Source organism: Capsicum annuum, chromosome 4 (assembly GCF_002878395.1).
Source record: "Capsicum annuum cultivar UCD-10X-F1 chromosome 4, UCD10Xv1.1, whole genome shotgun sequence".
Taxonomy (NCBI): Eukaryota; Viridiplantae; Streptophyta; class Magnoliopsida; order Solanales; family Solanaceae; genus Capsicum; species Capsicum annuum.
Genome location: NC_061114.1, coordinates 223,024,321 through 223,051,827, shown reverse-complemented (window position 1 = coordinate 223,051,827; position 27,507 = coordinate 223,024,321). Strand labels below are relative to the sequence as shown.

At 38.1% G+C, this 27,507-nt stretch overlaps 2 protein-coding genes across 7 annotated transcripts; one reads left to right on the top strand and one right to left on the bottom strand.

The window, feature by feature from the left end:
• Nucleotides 1–117: 117 nt before the first annotated feature.
• Nucleotides 118–5,081, top strand: LOC107867155 (ABSCISIC ACID-INSENSITIVE 5-like protein 5). 6 transcript variants are annotated; one of them, XR_007054720.1, is made up of 6 exons: nucleotides 118–270; nucleotides 895–2,148; nucleotides 2,428–2,603; nucleotides 3,976–4,047; nucleotides 4,124–4,153; nucleotides 4,754–5,081. XR_007054720.1 is itself a non-coding variant. In XM_016713286.2 (5 exons), the coding sequence occupies exons 2-5, from the start codon at nucleotides 952–954 to the stop codon at nucleotides 4,826–4,828; spliced, it is 1,374 nt and encodes a 457-aa protein (XP_016568772.2). In that variant the 5' UTR covers nucleotides 119–270; nucleotides 895–951; the 3' UTR covers nucleotides 4,829–5,081. The 6 variants fall into 6 exon arrangements, 3 of the variants coding, with proteins under 3 accessions (XP_016568772.2, XP_047267113.1, XP_016568773.2); XR_007054721.1 differs by lacking the exon at nucleotides 118–270 and adding an exon at nucleotides 298–655; XM_016713286.2 differs by lacking the exon at nucleotides 2,428–2,603 and having other exon boundaries at nucleotides 119–270.
• A 1,312-nt stretch (nucleotides 5,082–6,393) lies between these two features.
• On the bottom strand, nucleotides 6,394–15,170 carry LOC107867156 (THO complex subunit 5A). Its single transcript, XM_016713288.2, is given in 9 exon segments — nucleotides 6,394–6,882; nucleotides 7,260–7,394; nucleotides 7,484–8,078; nucleotides 8,440–8,696; nucleotides 8,796–9,130; nucleotides 11,394–11,691; nucleotides 11,693–11,731; nucleotides 12,604–12,894; nucleotides 14,767–15,170. Coding segments are annotated over 9 exon segments (2,427 nt in total). The 5' UTR covers nucleotides 14,977–15,170; the 3' UTR covers nucleotides 6,394–6,615.
• Between the last annotated feature and the right edge of the window lie 12,337 nt (nucleotides 15,171–27,507).

Sequence of the window (27,507 nt, the reverse complement as noted above, 5' to 3'; positions counted from 1 at the left end):
GTCTTATCTTATATGGACGTTGTTTACATGACTTGAGCTCGTGACTTTCTGAACACATCATAGAAACTTTATCGATTCATCCAAGGCTTCCGTTCATTCCCATTATTTTATTATCCAAAATTATATATTTGGGCTACCGACTTCTCCCTTCTATATTAAAAAAAAATCCTAATGAGCCACTTGGCACTTTCAAGAACCACTCACAGCCAAAGAAGAACCGTCTAGCAGTGTCCAATTGCAACAAAAAAAGAAAAAAATCCAGAAAAAAAGGTAGTAAACAGTAAAACAATCAAACTGTTTCTTGTGTTCCCATTTGGAATAAAAGTTTTTTTTTTTTTTTTTTGGTATTATCAGTTGCAACTAAAATCGTGCTTCCTTAAATATTTTCTATTTGTGGATAAGTAGTCAATGATTAGCTTTTTTGGTTTTCTTACCTTCAAAGTTTTCAACTTTATCCCTTTGATTTTTGATCTTTGTGATTTTTGAAGTCAAAAAGTATATGCTTCATTGGATTTTGGTGGTGTTGGTGTGAACTGAAAATGCAAGTCAACTAAGTAGAATGAAGTGAATATTGATATAGAATTTGTTTTTGATGATTTTAGTGTTAAGGGGTTGGTGAAATTTAGCTTTGATTTGATTTTGCATCTCTTTCCAGGTATATTTTGCTTTTAATAACTGTGCTGTTATTGGAAACAGCCTCTCTACCTCTAAGGTAGTGGTACGGCCTGTGTATATTCTACCTTTTGTGGGATTACTCTGGGAACGTTGTTGTTGTTGTTGTAATTAACTGTGTGTCTGTAAATAGATGTACATTTATGTAAGGGGTTTGAAGGGTTAAAGGGAAGTGAATAACTTGTTGATCTGATATATAGTTTTGTGATTCTTGAATAACAGTTTTAAGCTTTGAGGTGGGTTTGGTTGGGGTTTATTGTGTGAGGTGATTTTGGTGAAATGGGGAGTAATTATAATTTCAAGAACTTTGGAAATGAGCCACCAGGGGAGGGTGGAAGTGGTGGTTGTGGAAAGCAGCCGGGGAACTTTCAGTTGCCGCGGCAGTCATCTATCTATTCGTTGACGTTTGACGAGTTTTTGAGCTCAACAGGAGGAATTGGAAAGGATTTTGGGTCAATGAACATGGATGAGTTGCTGAAGAATATATGGAGTGCTGAGGAGAGTCAAACTATGGGAGGTACTGGGATTGGTGGGCAAGAGGTTGGTGTTTCAGGTGGGCATTTGCAGAGGCAAGGCTCTTTGACTTTACCTAGGACACTGAGTCAGAAGACTGTTGATGAAGTTTGGAGGGATATGTCAAAGGAGCATGGTGGTGGTGGTGGTGGTGGAAAGGATGGAAATAGTATTGGGGTGCCACCAAATATGCCTCAGAGGCAACAGACTTTAGGGGAGATAACTCTTGAGGAGTTTTTGGTTAGAGCTGGAGTTGTGAGAGAAGATGCACAGTTAGCTGCGAAATCGAATAATGCCGGAGGAATCTTTGCTGATTTGTCCTATGCTGGGAATAATACAGGGCTTGCATTTGGATATCAACAACCTAATAGGAACACAGGTTTGATGGCTGGTAGTATCCCTAACAAGAATGGTGAATCTGTTATTCAGTCTGCTAATTTGCCACTGAATGTGAATGGGGTTAGATCCACACAACAACAGCTAAGACCACAGCAACTGCAACAGAACCAACAACCACAGCCTCAGCCTCAGCCTCAGCCTCAGCCTCAGCCACAGCAGCAACCTATTTTCCCTAAGCAGCCTGCTTTGCCCTATGGTGCTCCTATGGCTGTTCCAAATAGTGTTCAGCTGGGTAGTCCGGGACTCAGGGCGGGGATGGCTGGTATTGCTGATCCAGCACTCAACTCTAATTTCATTCAAGGCGCTAATCTAATGGGTGGAGGAATGAATATGGTAGGTTTAGGAGCCGGTGGGGTTACTGTTGCAACAGCTTCTCCAGGTGTTTCATCAGATGGACTTGGGAAGAGCAATGGAGATACACCGTCTGTATCTCCAGTTCCCTATGTGTTTAACGGTGGTTTAAGAGGCAGGAAATACAGCACTGTGGAGAAAGTTGTTGAAAGGAGGCAGAGGAGAATGATTAAAAATAGAGAGTCAGCTGCTAGATCAAGAGCTCGAAAGCAGGTAATAGCTTGAATCTTCCACATCGGCTATACCTTTAATGTCTGCATGCTGTTTGTATTCCATGTAACATCGTCAGTGCATGCATACTATGAAGAATGATGTATGAACTTGTCTGATTAATAAGCTGGGAGTCATCGTTATATTCGTTCTTAGATATAGCTGGTGCTCTAATTGAAGAGAAACACAGCTACATCTAAGAACCAAGAACTTGTTTGACATGTTTCATTAACCACGTGCACTATCTTTATGATTTGATGAATTTGATTTACTTCCCGACAGAAACTACATGACTCAAATCATCTGTATATTGGTAAAACATTCTCTCAGTCCCAAAAATTTCGTGAAAGAAATGGAACTGGCTTCTCATCAAAGGAGTTTATCTCACGTTTCCAGTCTAAAATTTCCCCGTCAAGTTTATGGGGAAAAGTTTGCTGGTGTTTTTGGGGCTTCACGAGGTGATTAGTTATTTCCTGTGCCCAATTTTATGAAACTACAGTTGTGCACATATATCTGCTTTCTGGTCAGCAATACTCTCAATGTTATACAGCTGAGAGACATGAACAACTAACTTGGCTCATCAGATGTCAAATGTTAATACTAATTTGCATTTCTTCCATTGAAGTTAATCTTTAGACACTCTCCAACCCTATCGGAAAAATAATTACAACTCTCCAAAAAATCTTTAATGTTTTCAGAGGTTTATTGAATAGCACGTCTTCGCCTCTGATTTTATGTGAAGCAATATAGCAAAAAGACATTTCTGCAGGTGTCAAATTCCTTGCCATAGTCATTTAGTCCCGGGTGTCAATTGTCGTTATCAGGAAATATGAGAGCAGAGAACACGAAACAGTACTAGCTGTATATTTCATCAAATAGGTTACCCATTCAGATTTTCAAATATGTAAAGAAGTAGGAGGCTTACTTTTCAACGTAGGAACTCTCTACAGTATTACGAAGGATCGACTGTTAGAGAGACCCTTTGTGATAGTGCTCAGAGGGTTATGTCAAGCTAGCAATGAAAGAGGAAGGGAAGTACAGCAATTACAGAGGTTGCTTTGACTTCATTCCAAATCATATAGCATAGACATTTAAGGATCCTCAGAATAAATATATAATGGAATTTATGCCACCAGTACCTCTTATGGTTGCCATATTATAGAGATGGAAGTCACTAGTCAAGACAACTATAGCTGAAGTGATATTTATTTTTCAGAAAAAGAGCATTAGATTATTTTGATTTTCTCTTTTAGTTAAATCTTTGAATAGTACAGTTTGAGTATTTTAAGACAAATATAAGGTTTTTATCATTTATGCCTAATCCATTTGTTGTTTGGAAGGGTTGGAAGAATGATTGGCTGAAAAAGATGACATAGATTTGTGTAGAAGGTCTGTAGAGCTCAAAGTAAAACAGTTAGCTTCATCTACTTGCAACTTTTTGCAGTACTTGATGATTAACATCCTGTCTTTTATTATCCATGGACGTGCATCTTTTAACTCAACAAAATATTTGATATCGTAAGCAGCAGAGTGATGGTTGTATTGAGATCTAATGTGACGAGATTTGGAAGGTCATGCTTCATAGAAGCTATAAAGGTCCCGTTTACTACAAGGTAATGCAGTTTGTGCTTTAGGAAGCAACCAAAATTAGTAGCACCAATGCTATTTGTAACGATTGAATAGCCTGAACCCTTTGTATTTGTCTTCCTAAATGTAGCCTAGACCAGAAACTTGCCCATCAAGTTCCTCTATTTCAAAGGATGTGCATGTACTTAACACTGCCGTACACTGTTGTGTTCAGTGATTATCATCTGTTTTAACTTTCTATAGGCCTATACTATGGAGCTAGAAGCAGAAGTCGCTAAACTAAAAGAAGAGAACGAAGAACTTCAAAAGAAACAGGTGACCTTTTATGCAATCACATTGCAGGTTTTGTCTGTCTCAATGGTTCATGACTAACTAGATTGTACTGCTGCAGGAAGAAATGTTGGAAATGCAGAAGAATCAGGTATGTAATGTTCTGGTTCCTCTTTTCAGTCAATCCCCTCATTCTTTGTTATTTTCTGCATGATTTTGCATCCATAGACATAGTTGATTAAATCAGCACACACATGCTCGAGGAAAATGCACTAGTTCATCGTTATGTATACTTGGTAACCACACCTGTTATTTAGCTCTACGGGATTGATTTAACGCTTTTCTCAGCATTTTTCCTCGCTGCCTGAAAACACCAAAATGCTGTTCTTTGCTACTGAAACTACTCTCTGAGTCAACCATCTCCGGTATCCTGTTCTTTACCATTGCTAAACCATAGACTTTACTTCTTTGCTGGTCGAAGTGGTTAAGAAGGTTACCTTTTTCTTATAGCACACTATTCCATTCCTATAACCTGCTTTTTCACTTCACCATGTATTTCACGTAGTAAGGTCATCCATATCATGCACGCATGACAGCTCTTCTCGGTTTGATCCTATCCAATCCTAATCCGTAGAAGCTCAAAGCTACTCTACCTCGCTAATCGTGTTGTTTTTCTTCTTGAACTGAGTTGTCACAGGCATTTTTGGATCCAAAAAACTTACTGTATGTATTTACGTTATTTGTGACACAGGTTATGGAAATGATGAACCTTCAAAAGGGAGCTAAAAGGCGATGCTTGAGACGGACACAGACTGGTCCGTGGTAAAAAAAAGTGGTTCATAAATTAGTGATATTAGCCATCATATTTACAAACTTATAGTAGGTGCCTGTACAGAAAGGGAATATGTATTCACTGTAGATTAGAAGAGAAGAGTTTGTCTTTTTTCTCTAGGTTTTGCATTCTGTTAATTTCTTGTTCTCCCTTGTTGGCATCATGCATAGATTAGACCCAGATGTAGAAATGCCTAGTTGATAGCAGATACGGATTAAAATACATATATTAATGGTACCTTTTGTAATGTGTTCTGTACAAGTGATTTCGAAAACAACTTGCTATTTTGACAGGTTGACTTTCAACCTATGATGCTCGGATCCTCCAGAAATGACCAAGGATTAGGCACACGTCAACCGACATTTTTTGAAGGATCCGAGCAATATATCTCGAAAGTAATTAATTATTTGTTTCAAAGTCCAAGTATGTATATATATAAAGTAAAAAGTGGTAAAAGGTACTCCTACATCCTATTCTATATTAGTAGATTACGTCTCAAATTACTAAATCAAAGCTAAAATTAATTGAAAAATTTTCATTCTACTCTCGTTCAGTCAATTACTAAATCAAAGATAAAATTAATTGAAATTTTTTTTCATTTTACTCCGGCAATTCATACTCTTGGAAGTATAAAAACAAGTTTGTAAAGTTTTGATGAAGTGTCTCTAGGGGTAAACTGGTATCATTTTAAGGGCAATTTATTAAAACTATCATTATCTATGATTTCTTAAGAAATGTAAAAGTGGAAGTGATCAACTAATATGAGAACGGAGGGAGTAAATTGGTATGCTGCCAAATGTTTTTCTGCAAGGGCGTTGTGCAGTAAAGAGTTGGTGATTTTGCTAATTTTAACAAAACATCTTAAGTTTTGACACACGAAAATGTAGATTAAAGCACATTGGCTATTACTCGAATATCACTATACTTGCAGATGTCTTTGCATAATCTAAAGACCAATTTTCAACGTAATATTGTGCAAGTGGTTTAAGTTGAAGATTAACTACTGATTTTGGTCTGGATAATTTGCAAACTGCACACACACATCAAAGAAAAACGCTTTGCTTTTCAATTTCAACAAGTGATATCGTATGAGTGACTCGAGTTAAATATAACCTCAGTTTTAATTTAAATTTTTTTTGGTGGCTTCATGTGATGATGTGATATCAAGATACCTCAATGGATGGTTCTCCTATAAAAAGAAAAAAGGAACGGTTCTCATATTAATTTCTTCCTTTGAGACTATAAACTTTATTATTAATCTTATCTTTTAGGTTGCTGCCTACAAGTAGATAAAGAAACACTTGCAAAAGGCTTTTCCCATGCAAACACTGAAGATGATAACATAGTTATTTACACCAGTGCAAATAGTATAAAAAGATGTCACCAAATGTTATTTGTTTCATGGCTCTACCATTTGATCCGGAGAACATCTTAAATGATGTCACAGCTTCAAAGATTCTAGCAATACAGTTTCAAACACTTTCCTCAATCGACAGAGCAGGACCCGAAAAATTGAACATATAAAAGAACCAGCCATTGTCTAAAAAATTCTGGAGAAATTGGAAGTGTATGAACTCACTAATTTATAGAATAATCCTTACAAGCAGGCAGAGCGGAGTGTCAATGTAATGCCATTAAGAGTCGTAGTATCTTGACTAGGCATGTTGCAACGTGAATCTCGGAAGTACATGGTATAGCACGAAAGACAAATCGCATGGAATTACACAACCCAGTACACCAATATATAAAGCTACAAAATGTAACAATATTTGGGATATTACCTAGTACGGATAGCCAGGGGTGCAAGAGCCATCTTTCCATGAGATCATCTTCCTATGATCTCTTCCTCTAAATGATCGAGCAACAAGCTGACCAGTCGTAGGCTTGCACAAACCAACATCAATCACAGAAGTGCTCCTTCTCTTCTCAGAAGAGGAGACCCCATCTTCAACATAAAAGTCAAACAGCATCGCAAGACAACGAACCTGATGAGCCAGGATTAAGTTCTCTTCAGCTGCAGGTATAGCATTTATTATGTGACAATTGACCTGCAACAGATTAGATAGCTACTTTCAGCAAAAGACAGCCATAAACTTGTTGAAAAGTGACATCAGAGCATCTCAATTGATGAACAAGTCAGCTAATAGGCCGAGGATTCCTCAAAACTGCAGTGGGTTAATGAAAATTTCTGCTAGCAATTAAGGAGTAAGCCTAGAGTCTCCTTTTGAATGAGACATTAGCCACAGATTTGCAGTTGAATTGCATTTCACTACAGACCTACCTTAGATAAATCAAGAACACTCAAAACTTTTAGTTCTATGTAAAGCACAGAAACCCATTTAACACAGTCTGAGCACATAAAGAAAGAAATCAAGAACATAGCCAGAGACTGCAAAACTAAACAACCAAGTTTGTTACTGCTTACCTCTGCTTCCATGCTGCGAAGTTCATTGTACCACACAGAACTATCCACCTTGCAATAGCTCTCTGCCTGTATTGCCTGATAGAGGCCCAATGTGAAAAGAGGAGGCCTAAGAGGATACTCCTTGCTGATTTTGATCTGACATAAGAATTACCCAAATGTCAACCATGAATAGGCAATTTAAATTGAACTTTGAGAGAGAGACTGAGAAAGGAATGATGTTAGACCTTGGATTCCAATTTCAATTTTCTTTCTTCGTTATCCATCTTTCTTGTCAAAACAAGACAATATTCCTGAACCTTGCAGTCCATCCATGACTTATCACTGACACCAGCAGATCCAGGTGTATTGCTACTATCCTGCTCAATCTGCCCAATGTCATCCATTTCACTATCTGATTCCAGAATAAGGTCTGTGTCATCTCCGTATTTCTTAAAACTCGGGGACTTCCCCTTTGTAATTGGAGAGCTGGTACTCTTTGAAATGAACGCCAGCTTTGCAGAATGATCAAAATCAGTTCTTTTACTTGGCGTGACGTTAAAATCATTTATTGAAGTGACAGGAACTAAGGATGGAAGCTCCCCATCCTCCCTCGCGCTTTCTACCTCTTCTTTTGAAGAAGCAGATTTTCCATCCATCACAGCTTCTGTAGGATGCTGAACTTGTTCTGCTTCTGTGATAGCCAATGATGAAATCTGGCTAGGAGATGAACCAAGAGGGATCCATGCATGCAAGCTGCAGCGAGGCTCATGTGAAGTCCAAGGAACACTTCTACAGGCTAGAACTGGCCAGTTTAGGTTCATTAGAGAATCAAACTGCTCCCTGTAACTCAGCCAAAAAAAGTTCAAATTTCCAATATGAGTTAGGCTTGCTTTCTAACCTTACAGGGAAAAAAGTAAAGGAATGGGAGTAAAAGACAAGTCTAGAGATGGAATTTCAGTACTGAAACGCAAGGAATACAAGATATCACGTCATTCTCCGTGAACAAGAGGATAGAGTAGAAAATAGAAAGAAAGCAGAGTACAAATTTGCAGAGCAAGGAAAACATTCACTATCTTTAATAAATTCAAACATCTTCAGAAATCAAAACTGCACATAAGATCGTCTCTGCCAGAAGTCCATCTCATCTATGATATTTGTCCCTACAGATCCATGAAGCTAAACATACAGTTCAGTGACTCACACAAGAGCCAGCTGAGCCTTTTTCCGAGCACGGACTCTTTGCACAACAGTTTGCACCCGATTTTGCTGCCGATACAGCGACAGACCAGAGATAACAGCGGCGTGCTTTGCTGTCTCATCATTTGAAGTCTCAAAACCCCTAAGCAATGGTGACAGCTCAGGTAAAATATCGATGCCTGCCAGATGCTGGGCCCACTTGTATGGTCGTGAGGTTCTCCTTTCATCGAACACAATTGAATGATCAATTAGCTTAGCTGACTGCACAAAATAAAAGAAAATGAATCAATCAGAAAGACTGAAACAAACAGTTGAAAGTAAAAAGGAATAATTAGTACTCCTATATCTCAAGCTGAAAACCTGGTGTGGAAACTCAAGACCCGTGTCATCCGGAAATAAATTGCATAAGATGTCGTTATCAGCATTCTCTTGAGAGCCTTCAACTCCAACACACACACTATTCAACTTAATTAGGTACTCAAATTTCAATGTGACAAGCTTTTTAGATTGTAAATCAGATTTCTCATCATCGTGTATATGAAGTGTGACTTTAAGAGGGTGAGTTTGATAAATTCCAGACTGCTCCAGACTTTCCTTGCTGGGAATCTTTTTGGGACGCTTTCTTCTCCTTTGTCCATCATCTTCCTCATCTATATCATCATCAACTTTAGAGTTCTCTAAGCTGGCAGATACACCTTCACATGAACGATTTAACATTCAGACAAGAATATTTAGTAGAAGAACAAAGGAAGTAAAACAAGGGTACTTAACTAGGAAAAGAAGAAAGGGTTCAACTAGATAGTTACAATCAAGCTCAAGTAAATTAAATGAGATAAAATCAGTGAAGTTGAGTAAATAAATGAGCACGTCCACTATAGTGCAACCAAAAACAACAGCACATAAATGCACAGGCATGCAGAATAAAATAAGCTGAACAACATAAATTTGAAGGTAATGCTTTCCCTGGAGTAGAACTATTTAGTAACAATCAGAATAGAAATGATCATTAAAATTATTAATGTACAGAACTATATTTCTCCTTCCAGAAACCTTCATGATACTTTCAAGATTGATCCCCACTACCAAAATATTCACTACTTTTGACTTGAACTTCCTTTAATCTTTCAACAGTTAAAATTTTTTTCCTTTTTGAACTCTTCAAGAGAACCTCCGATCCAACCTAGCATAATCAGTCCCGCCATTATCAATAAATGAACGACTTACCACTGGCGAGATCTGAAATAAAGGAGAGCTTTCTTTTTATTTTACGTCAATAGAAAGAGAAAATAAGATCCGAGTATTTTGACCTTTGAATAGAACAGGCATTTTCACCAAGTAATGTGTATTAGTTAATGATGTCTCAAATAGAAATTAACCAGAAAAGAAAAAAGATATCTCAAATAGAAGTGCATAAAAACTAATCCTAACTTTTCACTAAAAAAACAATTAACTATAGATCATATAGAAATATTATAAGACCAAGAGAGCAACCTTTTATAGGACTCTAAAAGAAACATATTTTTCATTTTTTTGAAAAAAAAAAATGATTTATTTAAAGTGATGTCCTTTCTAACTTGTCCATTTTTAAAACTACAAACTTATCATTTTGAATCATCATTGCTATATAGCAATCCTTTCAGATATTTTACCCTTAGTCTCCGTAAAAGTCAATCAAAGCCAAAATGCACAAGGCAACAACAAGCTTAATAAATAGAACTTCCCGCTATGGACCTTATCATTCCTTACAATTATAATGTCCCTAGTTTCAATCACATGTATCCAATCCGACAATATGTAACCTTGATTATAAGCATTCATAACAGTGGGTAAGAAACATGTTGATGAGTGTCCAACAAACCAATACGTTCTCCTGATTATGTCATGATTTAAGGATTTGTTGAACCACTAATTATATAACTAGCTTCAAGAGTAGTTGTCACTCAAATGTAACAAGGAAATCCCCTTGAATTACTAAGTAGCCGTTTCGCCATGAAAATTATTTACTTTTTTCCGAAAAATTATTCACTTTAGTGAAAAAAGTGAAAACAATATGTGTTTGGCCATGAGAATTCCAAATACAATTTGAAATTTTATTTGGAAAAGTGAAAACAAGTTTCACTTGTTTTCACTTTTTTCACTCTTCTCTCACAAAATTTCAAAAACACCTCAAATTTATATTCATGGTCAAACACAACTCCAGCTTCAACTTCAACTCCGGAAAATCATGATTTTCATGGCCAAACGGGGCCTAAGACTTAACACACACACACCTATCACTAGGAAGTTATCTAAAAAGGAAGTTTACACTGAATTTATAGTCTCAAGTCAAGACAATATCTTCTCAAATGTTAATATATATACCGGTTGTTGTGGTGTTGTTTTAGACCACAAATTTCAAAAGTCTTTTTTTTTTTTTTTCCTTCAACTTTGTGTCAAGTCAAATGTTGCCACATAAAATTGGAACTAGGGGAGTACAAAGGCATGGCTTCAGATTGTGGTCATACGTTTTACCTCCAAGAAAAATTTCTAGCAAAGAAATATATTAACAACCTTGAATCTGGCGGAAAAGATAAACACTATGGCAGCTAAAGCAGAGAACAAAGAAGGCACGATAAAGATATAAATGATATCCCCTATGTATTACTTTGTCCTACTTTCCTTTTTAGTCCATTTAAAAAAGAATGCCTCTTTCCCTTTTTAGCAACTCTTTAATTCCAACTTTCCTCATGGCACGTTTAAGACAACAAGATTAAAGAGTATTTTGGTACATTAGATATATCTTTAATTTAAGACCATAAGATTCAAAAATCTTCCTTAATTTCTTAAATTCCGCGTCAAGTCAAAATAGGACAAACAAATTTGAAACGGAGGAAGTATCGAAGTCTACGCAGCAGTTTCAGCAAAGAGAGCAACAAAAATGATGAGCCACAAACAAGAAATCCATAGAATGGGACCAACCAGTGTCTTTATTTGCTTGCTGGCGGGCAAAAGCTTGAGCGTCCTTCACACTACCAACAATCTCCAGATCCACATTTTCTCCAAAGGCTTCTTTTTGGGCCATTAGCTGTGAATAAATAACATAGAGAGGCGGAGGAAGCAACTCCGCGTATTGCAACTGCTTCAACTTTTTTGTGTGGAGAACTCCAAGTTGGTGCTGCACTGGCAAGGATGCTTTCTTGAGTGATTTTAGGTGTGATGGGAGACTTGACAAGAACTTCTTCCTGTTTGCAATGGTCTCTTGTAGAGCCTTTTTTTTTCTGTTCCAGCTTCTCACGAAGCTTGCATAATTCTTTGCGCTGACACAGCAAAAAAAGTAAATTCAACACAAAGCTACAGCCAGACTATCACACATACACACCCAAAAAAGGGAGCTTCAGCCACTCCTCCAATGGCCATATAAAAGGGGATGAATTATCCTACAAGCAACATACAGCCAATATATATTGTCTAACACAAGTTTTAAATAAAGACGAAGCATGGAATTTGAACTCAACATTAGCCAATACTAAATGATGCCAAGATCTTTTCCCAACTCATGAAATAACATTTTACAACATCTAGAAATAAATATATTAGAAGAAATTATATAAGTGCAATATGTGCAGAATCCACTGAAAGTGCCACTAAATGGAAGCCAAGGTGGGTACATTTTCAGAATCTCTCGATGCCCTATTGACGTAAAACCTCCATGTGACTTCAACCTTAGCCAAATAAAAGAGAAGCATAGAATTTGACTACTACACTAGCCAATACTAAAATACCCCAAGATTGACCCCAGCTCATGCAATAGCATGTTACAACCTCTACAAACAGAATAGACGAGAAAAAGAACACATAAGTACAATATGTGCCGAATTCACAGTTTAAAGATCACTAAACTCTAAAGGGAAGACAAACTGGGTATAGTTTCATAGTCTATATCTATTGATTGTAATAACATTGATATGACCCCTTCTCCACCATAGCCACTTCTGGAACCAATTTAGTAATTGTCGTAAAGAAGATAGTCCTTATATTTGCTTTTTCCAAAACGAAAGAAAAACGGCAGTCCATTAAGAAGCAAGATAACAATTTTGATTCACCAAGCAACATAAAACACCTACCAACTCCATTTAGCACAATTTTCAAATAGAAAGGAGTGCTCGCTAATGGCATTAAACTAGTTTACCTGGAATAGCTCAAAATCGAGCCGCTTTAGCATCAAATTGTGTGAGTTATCCTTTGATTTAACAGAGCTTTTCATCTCCTCGGGTGCATCTCTAAAGAATTCTTCCTCGGGAACAAGTTCAATATCAGGATATTTTGACCTGAAATCTTTGCAGGCCTTAATAGCTTTCACGTAGTGACTTTTTTCATACATCAAGTTGTGGAGCTGCAGTGTGGTGAAGTCCACGGGAGCTTTTGCACGTTCTGTCTCCCCCTTCACACGATCCTCTTCGAGCAAGATTGATCTATTTGCCTATGGGAGGATGTTTAAGGTAGTGTGAAAGTCAGTTCAACATGATGTTACTAGTATGAAGAAAAGAAAATGTCAGTCAAACATATTAACACAGATTTCAAGGCACAAATTATTTTTGTGCATAGATTTTTTTTTATGAAATTGATTTTGTGCATAGATTTCATGGAAAAAATATTTTGCTATCCGGAAATCCACACGTTGATTTATGAAATGATATAAGAATGGTCAGATGAAAGAAGACAGCCCAACACATTCCACAAATTACAAAATTTGGTACCTTACTCAAAAGTGTGGAGCCCCAAAAATCAAATAAGGATATACAAATCTAAACTTTACATGAAATATGTATAGCCTTACAGACACTAGATGCAGTCTAAGAGATATTATTTGTGCCATTCCCAGTGAAGCACCTATCAAGTTTGAGAAGTAAAGCAATCAAGCGACAATATCATTCAATGAGAACAAGAGGATCCAACTAACTCTCCATATTAAGGTAAGAACCTAACAACCAGATCTAATCTTCTAGATATGATCAGAATACCTACTTCAAACAATTCAAACGAAACTTAATCTAACGACTAAATATAATCCTTTTGATAAGATTAGACGACTTATTCAAAAACAAATTCAAATGAAAATTAACACTAAAAACCAACAGAATGACTAACAAACTTGATTAGCACAATAGCAAGAAGGAACGGAAGCACATATACATGGATTTTTTTCCTTAGGACGTACAGATAGATTCAATTACTCTATAAATTGCTCTGAGATCACCAACCAGAGTGATCAAAGACAAATACTAACAGGTGTTTTGCAAGATAACATTCATATATAATGTATAAAGGTAAAAATAAAACCTGCAAACTAACTATGCATAGACTCCCACCATGACAGTACGATTAGATCTAATCTTCTCGGTAGGATTAGAACAGACAGTTCAAATGAAAACTATCTCTAACAATTAACAGAATGACTAACACACTTAATTAACTCAACAGAAAGAAGGAACGGAAGCACGTATCCACAGATTTTTTTCCTGGGACGTGCACATAGATTCCGTTACTTGAATATATAGCACTAACAGGTGCTTTGCAGGATGAAAATCGAATATCCAATATAATGGAGAAAGGTCACAATTTTATAAATCCTGCCCACACCCTCTATGATAATCCTAACTGAACTACTGCCAGGGCAGCTGCACCTTAAAAGCACGGGTCTCGGGTAAACCTACCTACCAAGGATAGAGTAAATGGACCCTCACCGAGTACTTTAGCTGAGTTCATTAAATTACATCACCCAGCATTCATACGGATGATATATTTGAATTGAGCTCTAGAGTACTAACAAGTGTTTTGCAGCATGAAAATCTAGTACTCCCTCAGTTCCATAATATACTTGCCACAATTTCCTTTTTAAGAGTCAAACAACATGAACTTTAACCAAACATTTTAAGACAGCATTTTTTTCATCATAATGCTATGATAAAAATAGCAATTTAGAGTATTTCTTTGAATATTTAAATTTTAATATATCTTTTTCTGATAACCGTGGTGTTCGGGCCAAGATACATTCCACCTCCCACCAGCACTATCACATAACTCTATCCACTAAGACTAGGACAGATGGAAAGAATCACCTAAAGTTTAATTTTAAAATATCAAATTAATCTAATCTAAATTTCTTTTTTGATAACCGTGGTGTATGGCCAGCTTTTGCGCACCTCAACTAAATTCACAGATAACTCTGTCCACCGAGTTAATCTAATCTAATTTTAACTTTGAAAATTAGTCAAAATTAACTCTCGAGAATCAAATCGTGACTAAGTAAAAAAGAATCTGAACACAAATGCAGATGCAATGAAAAAATAACCTGACGGAGAGAGACGAAATTGACGAAAATCTGAGTGACAAGTTCGCGGATTTCAGTTCTCGGCGTGTTTTGTTTCTTCATAGAAAGCATTTTGGCAACAATTTCCTCTACGGAACCTTTGCTTTGCTGTAGAACTTCGTACGGCGACTTTTCCGGCTTGTGTTCCGGTAGTATCTCGCCGGGTTCCCCCATTGTTACGTCTAGTTTCATCTTTGCCTGCAGATTTCAGTTGTACACTTGTCTTTTCGATGTGTACACTGCTAGGGTTTGATTCATGTGCTCACCGCACTGAGCAGCCGTTCGTTTTTTCTCCTTGTTAGCACTAGTTTCCAGAATTTTTTTTTCTTTGATCAAAAGATAAAAATAATAATTTAATTGTATTACTGCTAAATTATGCATTTGTTTCCATAAGTTCTTGCATTTCTCAATTTTTTATTTTTTTTTATGATATACAATGTTTATTACTACTAGTAGTGAATTTTGCCTCTTAAAATACAATAATTAAAATAATTTATTCTAAAAATATAATTGAGATGATAAATTTTAAATAATTCTTTTTTACATCATACTTAATCTCAATTTTAGTATTCATATTGTAGACACGTAATTTTATTCCGTCAAAATATTTCTTATTCCGTTATCCCACAATTATCCCCCATTTTTATAATTTTCCCTCCCAACAACCCCTCCAATTAAAAGACAACATCTCACATCTCACCCACCCAATACCCTCATACCCGTAGCTATTCCAATGACCCCTCACGCTTTTCTTTCTTCTTTTCTTTATTATTTTTCTTGCTCCCAAAGATAGGACCTTCCAAGAATTGTCCACATAGACACCTCATTGTACATAGATAGAGATAAGGATAACAACGGAGAAAAACCATAAATATACATACTAACATGCACTGGTAGGGGGGACGGATTTTTTACTCAGAGGAGAGCTACAAAAAAAGGGGATTCTCTTCTTCGGGTAGGCACAACATAGGGACATGGAGGATATTCATTTTTCTTCTTCTCTTAAGGCACACATAGAGACCCATTTTTTACCTCTCTCACGAATTTCAACACCCACCCAGTAACGAATCGAAATTGTTTGAGTCTGGGTCTGTTTTCTTACGCGGAGTTGAATATTGGAATCTTGTATTCGAGGTTTTGTTTTTGGGTTCATAGTTTTGTTCGAAGTTATTGATTCACGAGGTCATATTGAGCTTGTTTTTTGCTGGTTTCAAATTTGTTCGGATCGATTCACGATACCCAGGTGAATAGTAGTAGCGTTGCCCCCTTTTGTTTATCCGAAATCATTTTCGAAACCAGTCAACGCTGGGTGCTACGTTTGGTTTTGGATCAGTCGGTCCTTCGTGGTCTGTTTTGGATTGCAAATTCACTAGTACCGAGTTGGACTTCGTGTGGTGAAGGTTTGCTATTCAGAATTTCAAGTCCCGATTTTCTTAAACATTATTATCAACAAATTCGATTCTTCAAAGGTCCAATTCTATCTCCTATCACTTTAATTTTACGTAATTATGAATGGTTTGTGTTTTTGGCATGTTTGAATCTTCGTGTTGTGGGTCACTATTCGATTTGGATGTGAAAATTTGATTGGTGGACTATATATTGAATTAGTTTAATCCCGTTGAGAATGGATTGGAGGAGGAGTTGAGAACCGAATAAGGTGAACATTGATTAGTTTTAATTCGTTATTGGATATTGTTGAAATGGATAGTATCATGATTAAGCATGAATTTTGGTGAAATAATTAGGCAAAGTTTAGGATCGGGTAGGCAAAATTTAGGAGTGATATGTTGATCGAATATTTTGAATGTTTAGATGTGTGTTGAGATGGTTTTGTTTTATCGTATTCGACTCAATTGTACTCATTTAGCCGGGGAATGCCCCGAAGTATCTGTGTTGTTTTATCTGGGGAATGCCCCGAGAAAATTGTACTCGAAGATGGCGCACGATCAAGGCCCGGAACGTCGGGTGGAGTCTAGTTTAGGATTAGCGTAGAATAGAATAGGTCTTACATTTCCGTTTATTTTTATTTTTTGGATTGTATAATTGGACTGGACACTATATTTTGGATTTGTTTTGTTTTGTGTGTTTGATTGATTGTTTTATGTATTTTTTGTGGTTTGTACATTCGTAATGTCAAATTAGCCAAGATACTCCACCAAGCGACCGTGGTCGAACCACTGGATCGAGGGGTGCCTAACACCTTCCCCTCGGTCAACAGAATTCCTTAGCCAGAATCTCTGTTTGCGGATCAATTTTATAGAGTCAAAACCGTTTTGAAAAAGGATATCCACGGGTGACTTGGCACACTCGATTTATGCCAAGTGGCAACTCTGAGTTTTTGAAACTAATAAATCCTTTTTCGAAACAAGTTTTAATCTTTTGTCACTTTAACAATAGAAACCCTTTCGAACTTTAAAATAGAATCTTTTTTAGTTTAAAAGGGGTGTGACAGCTCTGGCGACTCTGCTGGGGAAACTTTTCATAATTTGAGCTTATTTTTGAAATCGTATCGGCTTTGTTTGGCATTATGGGTGTATAAACATTGTTTGCGATTATTGTTTGTGTCATTGTTATCACTGTTGTGCGTTTACGTGCTCTTTGTTTACAATTTTTATCCTATGTGTTACCGCTTTATATCTGTCATCATGTGCATAACCCGAGTCATTCTTTCTGCAACAAGTCCGTAGTACACGTGTTGTACACGACCTATAGTTGAGTCACCCTTATCTTAAGAGGGGGAGCCGTCGGTGTTATGGAGTGGGTGGAAAGCTCTCGCAGCCACTATCGACCATACGCTCCCCCGAACAGTCTTGTTAGTGAACTCCAACGTAGGTCAACCCTTAGGTCATGCTTATTTGCATCATATTGATACCTAGCGGGATCCACTTGGTCCTTTGTAGGAGCTCACCTCTAAAGCATCCCTACGTGCTAAATGTCGCATCTCTGAGGGTAACGTGGTCATTTGACAGACTGATTTGGAGAAAAACATGTGCTAGAAGTAAAGTGTGTAGACAAGAAATGTGGAAAAGTGAAAAAAAAGAAGAAGCATTTTGTAGTTTTTAGTGTTCTTTATGGCTTTTGATTTTTACATTTCAAAAAATCAAAAATATTTTTTTACCCTTGGCACTCATTTATACAAAAAAAAGAACCTATTTACTTTGTCTCCTTTAGCATGTATTCATAATTCGAAAACTTCAAAAAGTTTTTTTAATAGGAGCCTTTTATAATTCAAAAATATGGTAGAATTTTGTAAATTTCATATATCATATAACGAAAATACCAAAAGATTTTTCCTTCATATTTGTTGGTGTCAGTTTTGTTTGCAGTCTAGTTAAAAACCCCCAAAAAAAAGATTTTATTCGTCTGTCTTTGGTTATGTCTCTTAAGTTAGGGTGCAATCTGTTATTTAATCGTTAATTGTTCAATTTGGACGAACTACGCATACCTGATTTTCGTCCCTCAGGGCGGAATACGTAGGCAACCCTCGGTGGGTCCGGTAATCTCTTTATTTTTTGGTCTTTGCCTCGATTATAGCCTAGGGTCTATCTCCGCATAATCTAGTGTTGTTAACTGGCCCTTGCCAAGTAGGCTGATTTCATTTGGCGGTACTGTTCGGTCATTTGGAGTCATAAGTGGTCTGTCCCTTCGACATATGTCTGTGTCAAATTCCCAAGGGTTGGGAATCTTTTGCTCTAATTGAATTACTTGTTAAGTTAATGTCCTATATGTTATCTCCGGATGGACCCAACCACGAGGTCTAGAGTTCGAATGGTTTCCAAGGTCCCTAAAAAGTTAGTCAAGTGGTGGGGTACATTCAACTACACTGAGCAGCACGAACTAAAGATAGTGTTGGGTAATCTTACAGCCCTCTTATATCTCGCACTCCGTCCAGATCTGATAGAGGCGGCGTCAACTTTTTGGGATCCTAGTAGTTTGGTGTTTAGGTTTGGAAAATGTGAAATGACGCCTACTCTGGCAGAAATATCTGGTCTGTGTCAGTTGTCTTATATCCGCCTAAAGATGATCCGAGCCCGTAATCATACTAGCTCAAGTTTACTTCAGCGTTGTGGTTTAAAGAGTAAGAATATGCATTTGGGATGCCTTAATCAATCATGGATTTCCTTAGACTACTTGTTCGCTCGATTCGGATCATTGAGAGATTTTGATTATTTTTGGGATGAGTTTCATATAACTAAGAAGAAATGGGAAAGAAAACGTCTTGAAATCTTTGCTCTCTCTTTGTTAGGCACTTTAGTGTTTCCACAAGACGAAAGACGTATTAATACTCGGTTGTAATCTATAGTGATGGCCTTATTTCATAAGGATCAAGGAGCAAGGTTACTCTAGTGCCTATGATTTCAGTAGAGATATATAAGGCCCTAAATGAAATAAAAGGGGGGATGCGATTCTTTGAAGGAAGTAATCTAGTGTTGCAACTATGGATGATGGAGCATTTGCATGCTCCGTCTTTGATAAAATCAGATGTCATTGATCATTGCTTCTCTGATCGAGTGAAAGCCATGGAAGAAAGAATGCACTTTGACAAATTCTCATTGTCAGTAGGAGTCGAGGCTTGGATTGAATTCCTTGAATCACGAATAGATGACAATGGTCTGTGGACCTATTTTTGGCTTTACCCGAAAACAATCTTGGTCGGATGTAGCATGCAAATCCTTCTTGTTTTGTGGGGACTTAATTGTACTCGACCATACACCCCTCTGAGAGTAATGCGTCAGTTGGGCAGACTGCAAGATGTTCCACCGGTAATAGACCTCCAAAAGGACGTTGAGTACTTTAGAGACCAAGCTAAGGATGAGATTAAATACGAGCAGTTCTGGGATAATGCAACGTAGCAGGGCGTGAATACCCTCAAAGAAGGTTTAGATAATCCAGGATACACTCCAAGATATAGAATCTGGCTATAATCCATTCCTTGGGGTGTCAGTAGGTCATTACCAGCACAACTTAGAGAGAGAATACAGGAAGAATGTTAGTCGATGACCGCCAGGATGAAAGTACGGAGGCCAAAGTGGAAGAATTGAGAGTTTAGTTAGCAGGTTTGCTCAAAACTGTGGAAGGGTATCAGAACAGTCTTTTCAGCTGTACTCCCCATGAGGCCACAACACGTACTAGGAGCTTTCTTCCGAATATCAAGGTGTCATTGCAGGGTATGTTGCAAAATTTGACTGGTAAGGCGAGAACTTCATAGAAGGATCTATCTCAGCCAGGGACATCACAGAGAGCACCAATTTGAAGGAGAACTTTTTATCTTTATTTAGTTTGAGTCATTTAGTTCATGTTATTGTATTGGCGTGTCTTTGTTAAGTTCATGTCAAGTTTGTTATACATTATGGTCTTTATTAGGAATGTCTCACATGTCGTCTTATGGGTCTAGAGTGTTGTTTGGTATTTGGTGATTAGATTTAAGTTGTCTTAATTTGTTTAGTTGTCTCTCTTATGAATACGTCGTGATGTTGCATGGTCCTTTCGTTTTGTTTGCTTATCGTTACGAAAAAAAGTTAGAAAATAAAAAATCTTCAATTTCGTGATATTTGTGCATATATTTTCCGAACTACGCAAGATCTGATTCATGTACAACATGATACGTAGGCAACCTACTTTTGGGTTCAATCTAATCATTTTGTTTCTTTGATTTTTCCCAATTTTCCTCTTTTAGAGAAAAACAAAAGCCATAAAGAATGATAAAAGGAAATGAGATCGCGAAAGCAGGAAAGAAAGAAAGAGCAATAAGACAGGAAAAGAAGAAGAGAAGAGACTGATGCAAAAGATGAGAGAAGTGAAGGTAAAAAGCAGAAAGAACGAGGTGTGATAATGTAATGGGGAAATCGGGATGATGTTAAAATGGTCTCATTACCCTCAAAGGCCGGTAGAAATGTACATAAACCTAGGATGTATACAATGTGATTTCTATGCTTATTGCCTGACCTAATCCTAACGGGTTTTGTCTTTAATGACATGTTCTTTCAGATAAGTGGTTGGTTTGTAGCACTCTGGCTAGTCATCCGTACTTCACTAGATCAAAAGCGAAGCTTGCCATGGCTAGTAGGGATATTGAAAATTCACTCATTGACCCAGAACAGGATCCCAGGGAAGAAAGTTCAGAACGCAATGATGAGGTATTGAGACTTAGACAACAATTGCTAGATCTGCACCGAGCATGGGCTAGTGGCATGCCTCCTCCTCCACTCCCTGAAGATCTTGGGAATATCCCCAATTGCCCACCGCTATCTCAGGCATAATTCTCTGTTCCCATTGAGTCACCGGAGCACGCACCAGGATTCACTCCGCGACAATACTACCCTGGTACTTCTAGTGTGCCCCTAGTAGTTCCTCAACCAAGGCTCGTGACTCAGCCGGCGCCACCAGCAGTGCCTGTGTTCGTGGCTCTGCCACCACCTGAAGCTTCCACATATGTTGTCGTACGATAATAGTGCTTCCTCGGTCTGCCAGTGAGCTAGTATTGAATGTTTCAGATAGTCAGTATTATGCCTCGGAGCCTACTTTGAGAATGAATAAACCGTATGGGTACGCTCAGCCACCTGCATTTCCATTTGATATAGAAAAACCTGTCGCAACAGAGGAACATGAGGTCATAGAGCGGAAATTGAAAAGTTTGGAACAGGCCATGAGGAATCTGCAGGGAACCGGAGGTTATAAGAGTGTTTCCTATAAAGATCGTTGTATGTTCCCAGACGTCAACCTTCCCCTCAGTTTTAAAATTCCCAAGTTCGAGAAGTTTGAGACGTTATTGCAACCAATTGAGGGCTGCAGGGGGAAGGAAAGAGTTGCTTATGGCTTTCTTTGGCGAGAGTCTTTCTGATCTGGCTTCAGAATGGTTTGTCGATCAAGATATCGACAAGTGGAACAGTTGGGCTGACTTAGCTTTCGAGTTTGTGCAACATTTTCAGTATAACGTCGACCTGATTCCTGACGAAAAATCCTTGGTCAACATGAAGAAGAAAAGCACTGAGGGCTTTGGAGAATACGCAATAAGGTGGCGTGAACAGGCCTCCAGGGTAAAACCTCTAATGAAAGAGAGTAAGGTTGTAGAGGTCTTCATTCAGGCACAGGATGAGACCTATTTTCAACATTTACTTCCGGTAATGGAAAAGCCTTTTATTGAAGTCCTCAAAATGGGAGAGATGATAGAGGCCGAAATCAAGACCGGCCGAATAGTGAGTTTTGCCGCATTGAAAGCCACCACACAAGCGATTCAAGGTGGATCTGGCACGTTCAGAGGTAAAAAGAAGAAAGAGGACTGGCGACCATTGTTGCTGAACCCCATTCCTATCCTAAAAGACCGCCTCGCCCTATCCCCAATCTCAAGCCCAAGCCTATGTCCAAGCTTCATATATTCCTCCCCACCGTTACTACCCTCCACAAAACCCACCACATACCATTTCACTCCCTCTTCACCCAGTATATAGCGCACAACCATATGCCAAAACCCTTCTTACCTGCAATAGCGTGTGCAAGCTCCATAAAATCGTCCTTCGGCTCTACCAAATTACCAAAACCCCCTCCAGACCCAGTTTCCAACCCAGGCCCAAGTACGAGAAAGAGAAGACGGTCAAAAATCACTTCACGCCTCTCAGGGAGACATATGCTAGCTTGTTTGATAGATTGAGAAAGATGAAGGTCTTAAGCTCGATTCAAGGAAGGCTTTCAAATCCACCTCGCAGGAATCTCAATTATTCTTTAAGGTGTGCATATTGTTCTGACATGCCAGGCCACGATATCGAGAAATACTGGTATTTAAAAAGAGTCGTCCAAGATTTAATCGATGCAAATCAAATTTTGGTCCAGTCCCCGAAGGTTCCAAACATTAACTAGAATCCATTGCCAACCCATGCTGGAACTAATATGTTAGAATTTATATATGATGGGAAAGAGTCATCAAGGTGTTATAAGCCTATTGTCCGAATACAAACCAATGAGGATAAATCAGTGAATGTGGCGGACTCATTGAAAGCAATATCATTGATCCAGGAAGAAACGGGAGAAGATAAAGTCCAAGAGAGCGAAAAGAAACCCGTGATCACAGTACAAGGCGCCAGAAAAGATGTCGGTTTAAGTCAGGACAAACCTAAGTTGATGGTGGTAGGAGCTCCGGGTAAGCCTATCTTGACGGTGAAAGAGGCATTTGCAGCGCCTATTATCATCAAACCAGTGATCCAACCTCTGATAATTGATATAAAAAAGGTTCCCTGGAACTATAAGCAGACTGTGATGACCTATCAGGGGAAGGGAGTAGTGGAAGATGTAGATGAGGTAAGGGGTTTGACTCGGTCAGGAAGATGCTTCGTGCCTGAAAGTTTAAGGAAGTCCAAGACAATTGGCAGTGGGCCTTCATCTATAAAAAATCCTATCACCGAAGGAGAAGCTGAAGAATTTTTGAAAAAGATGAAGTTGCCAGAGTATTCAATAATAGATCAGTTGAAGAAAACCCCTGCTCAAATTTCCCTCTTATATTTGTTGCTGCATTCCAAGGAACATCGTGACATTATACTGAAGGTATTAAATCAAGCATACGATCCTAGGGAGATTACGATAAATCAGCTTGAGGAAATGGTTGGAAAAATCTTTGAGGTCAATCGAATCGGCTTCTCTGACGATAAATTTCCTGTTGAAGATATGGGGCATAACCGGGGTATTTACATTACAGTGAAGTGCAAAGATTTCTATGTCACTCGTGTCATGATTGAAGGAGGTTCAGGTGCAAATATTTGCCCTATTTCTACTTTGCAAAAATTGAATATTGGTGTTGAGAGGATCAAGCCTAACAATGTATGTGTCAGGGCTTTCGATGGAGCAAAATCCAACTCCATTGGCGAAAAACAACTAATGTTAATTATAGGGCCGGTTGAATTCACCATAGAGTTTCAAGTGCTGAATATAGACTCCTCTTACAATCTGTTGTTGGGAAGACCATGGATCCATAAGGCCAAGGCGGTTGCATCGACATTGCACCAAATGATCAAGTTTAAGCATGACAGGAAAGAAGTGGTTATTCATGGTGAAGGGGATTTGTCCTCCTACAAAGATTCTCCCTCGTCCCTTATTGAAGCAAACAATGTAGAGGAGACATTTGTCTATCAAACTTTTGATACAGTGTTGGTGAATCGTATTGTTGAAAGGCATTTTATTCTAAGGCCAGAATTGTCTTCCGCTTCTATCATGATGATAAATGAAATGTTAAAATATGGATTCAATCCAGGAAGATATTTGGGAGTGTCTATTCACGGTATAGTTCGTCCTATATGTCCGAGGGAGAACATGGGCACTTTTGGTCTGAGTTTCGAACCTACGATTGAAGATCTAAAGAAAGCCAAGGAAAAAAATAAATATGGTCACTCCCTCGCCCAATGCCTCTACTCAGTAAGTCATTCATCAAGAGTAGTGTCGTGGCACCTGTAGAATTTGAAGCTGAATTGGTTGATGACTTCCAGAACCTGTTGATTGAAGTTGACATGGTTGACGCAGGAGAAAGTACCAGTAAGGCAGATGTGCAGTTCATAGGCCCAGTTGTCTGTCTCAACAATTGGAAAGTCACTCCTCTCCCCATTAGGAGGGAGTTTTGGTAGTTCATTTTGTTTTTCTTTCATTTTTTCGAGTTATTCCAGGGTTGTAACTCGGAATTTAGCTTGTTTATCTTTTGTTGTTTGTGTTTAAACCCTTTTATCTTTCCCTTTTAATGAAATGCAACATCTCTTTTATTTTGTGTCTAATGTATCTTGTTTTGACTTTTCTTTATACAGTTCCTTTATGCCGACTCTAATGACATGACATGCATGCGGAACTTTTAGCCTGATCTTAAAATACAAACTAATCAAGATAAAATGAAGAAAGAGAGGGAATATGATGAAAAAGATGTACTAAAAAAAGTTGGAACAGTTTGAAGATAAGCCGAATCTTAATTTGAATGAAACTAAGCCAATTAATCTGGGGAATCAAGAAGATGTTAGGAAAACTAAAATCAGTGCACATGCTTTGCCACAACTAAAAGATGGAATGATTCAAACGTTAATTGATTATAAAGATGTTTTTGCATGGTCTTATAATGATATGCCTGGTTTAAGCACTGAATTAGTGGCTCATAAATTACCAACTGATCCTGCCTTCCCTCTTATGAAACAGAAGTTGAGGAAGTTTAAAACTGATGTAAGTATCCAAATCAAAAAGGAAATCATGAAATAACTTGAAGCAAAGTCATTCGAGTGGTTCATTATCCTATGTGGTTATCCAATGTTATTCCCGTCCCAAAGAAAGAAGGCAAAATTTTAGTATGTGTTGATTATCGTGATTTGAACAGAGCAAGTCCGAATGATGATTTTCCGCTGCCCAACATCCATATTTTGCTGGATAATTGCGCTAAACATGAGGTAGCCTCTTTTGTGGATTGCTATGCTGGATACCACCAGATTATTATGGATGATGAAGACGCAGATAAAACGTCTTTTATCACACCATGGAGAACTTATTATTATCGAGTAATGTCGTTCGATCTGAATAATGCTGGAGCAACATATATGAGAGTCATGACCACTATGTTTCATGACATGGTGTATAAGGAGATTGAGGTTTATGTAGATGATGTGATTATTAATTCAAAGAATCAGGCTGACCGTGTTAAATATCTAAGAAAGTTCTTCGAAAGGCTCCGCAGGTATAATCTCAAACTCAACCCAACAAAATGTGTATTTGTAGTTCCGTTTGGAAAGTTATTGGGGTACGTAGTCAGCCGTTGGGGTATCGAATTGAATCCTTCAAAGGTCGAAGCCATTCAGTATCTACCACCGCCCAAGAACAGAACGGAGGTGATGACTCTGCTGAGCTACATTAGTAGGTTTATTGCTCAACTCACAACCACGTGTGATCCCATTTTCAAGTTGCTGAAAAAGAGTGTTGCGGTAGAGTGGACTGAAGAATGTCAAGAAGCATTCAACAAAATCAAAAGATATCTGTCAAATCCATTTGTGCTGGTACCATCGGAGCCTGGTAGGCCTTTGATCTTATATTTATCGGTCATAGATAATTCTTTCGGTTGTGTCCTAGGTCAACATGATGTCACGGGCAAAAAGGAGCAGGCTATTTATTATCTTAGTAAGAAGTTCACAACATATGAGGCTAGGTACACTCTTCTTGAAAGGACGTGTTATGCCCTAACTTGGGTAGCAGAGAAGTTGAAGCATTATCTTTCATTCTACACTCCTTATCTCATCTCCCACATGAATTCTTTAAAGTATATCTTTCAGAAGCCTATACCAATCGATCTTTGGCAAAGTGGCAAATATTGCTTATCGAGTTCAACATTGTATATGTGACTCAAACCGCCATGAAAGTCCAAGCCTTGGTAGATCATCTTGCTGAGAATCCCATCGACGAAGAGTATGAGCCATTAAAGGCATATTTTCCTGATGAAGAAGTTTGTTTATCGATGAAGTCGTTATAGATGTTGATCCAGGTTGGAAGTTATTCTTCGATGGAGCTGTCAACATGAAATAAGTCAAAATATGTGCAGTTCTTATCTTTGAGGCGGGGTAATATTTTTTGGTAACAGCACAACTTCAATTTTATTATACCAATAACATGGCGGAATATGAAGCGCACATTCTTGGTTTGAGGTTAACTATTGATATGGGAGTCCAGGAACTATTAGTGTTGGGGGATTTAGATTTGCTCGTCCATCAAATTCAAGGTAATTGGGAGACACAAAATTTAAAGCTAATTTCGTATCGACAATGCTTGCAGGAGCTATATCAACTGTTTGTGTCAGTAAAATTTAGGCATATTCCAAGGATTCATAATGAGATTGTTGATGCTTTAGCCACTCTGTCTTTAATGTTTCAACATCCTGATAAAGCCTACATCGATCCAGTGCATATACAGAGTCGTGATCAGCATGCTTACTGTAATGCGGTTGAAGAAGAGCTCGATGGAGAACCTTGGTTCTTTGATATTAAGCAATACATTCAGTCAGAAGAATACCCAACACATGCCACCAGTGATCAAAAGAGGACTATTAGGCGTTTGGCTAGCGGATTTTTCTTAAGTGGAGGAATCTTATATAAGAGAACCCCGAATCTGGGACTTTTGAGGTGTGTAGATGTAAAAGAAGCCTCGGTGATCATGGTTGAAATAAACTCTGAAGTATGCGGGCCGCATATGAATGGTTGTGTCTTGTCTAAGAAGATTCTTTGAGCATGTTATTACTGGCTTACTATGGATAGAGATTCTATTCAATTTGTTCGAAAGTGTCATCAATGTCAAGTACACGGTGATCTGATACATTCACCTCCTACCGAGTTGTATGCAATGTCTGCTCCATGGCTGTTTGTAGCTTGGAGAATGGACGTGATTGGGCCGATTGAGCCGAAAGCATCAAATAGGCATAGATTCGTTTTGGTGGCCATTGATTACTTCACGTAGTGGGTAGAAGCAGTAACTTTCAAGTCAGTAACAAAGAAAGTGGTGTTCGAAGATGATTATTATAGACAACGCTGCCAATCTCAACAGTCATTTGATGCAAAAAGTGTGCCAATATTTTAAGATCGCACATTAAAATTCCACTCCATATCGTGCAAAGGCAAATGGCGTTGTGAAAGCCGCCAATAAGAATATTAAGAAGATACTGTGAAAAATGGTACAAGGGTCCAAAAAATGGCACGAGAAGTTGCTGTTTGCATTGCTAGGTTATCATAC

Coding starts and splice junctions, on each gene's coding strand:
- LOC107867155 (XM_047411157.1), top strand. CDS start 952: ATGGGGAGTAATTATAATTTCAAGAACTTTGGAAATGAGCCACCAGGG. Junction 2,149..2,427: donor GATCAAGAGCTCGAAAGCAG/GTAATAGCTTGA, acceptor ACTTCCCGACAG/AAACTACATGACTCAAATCA.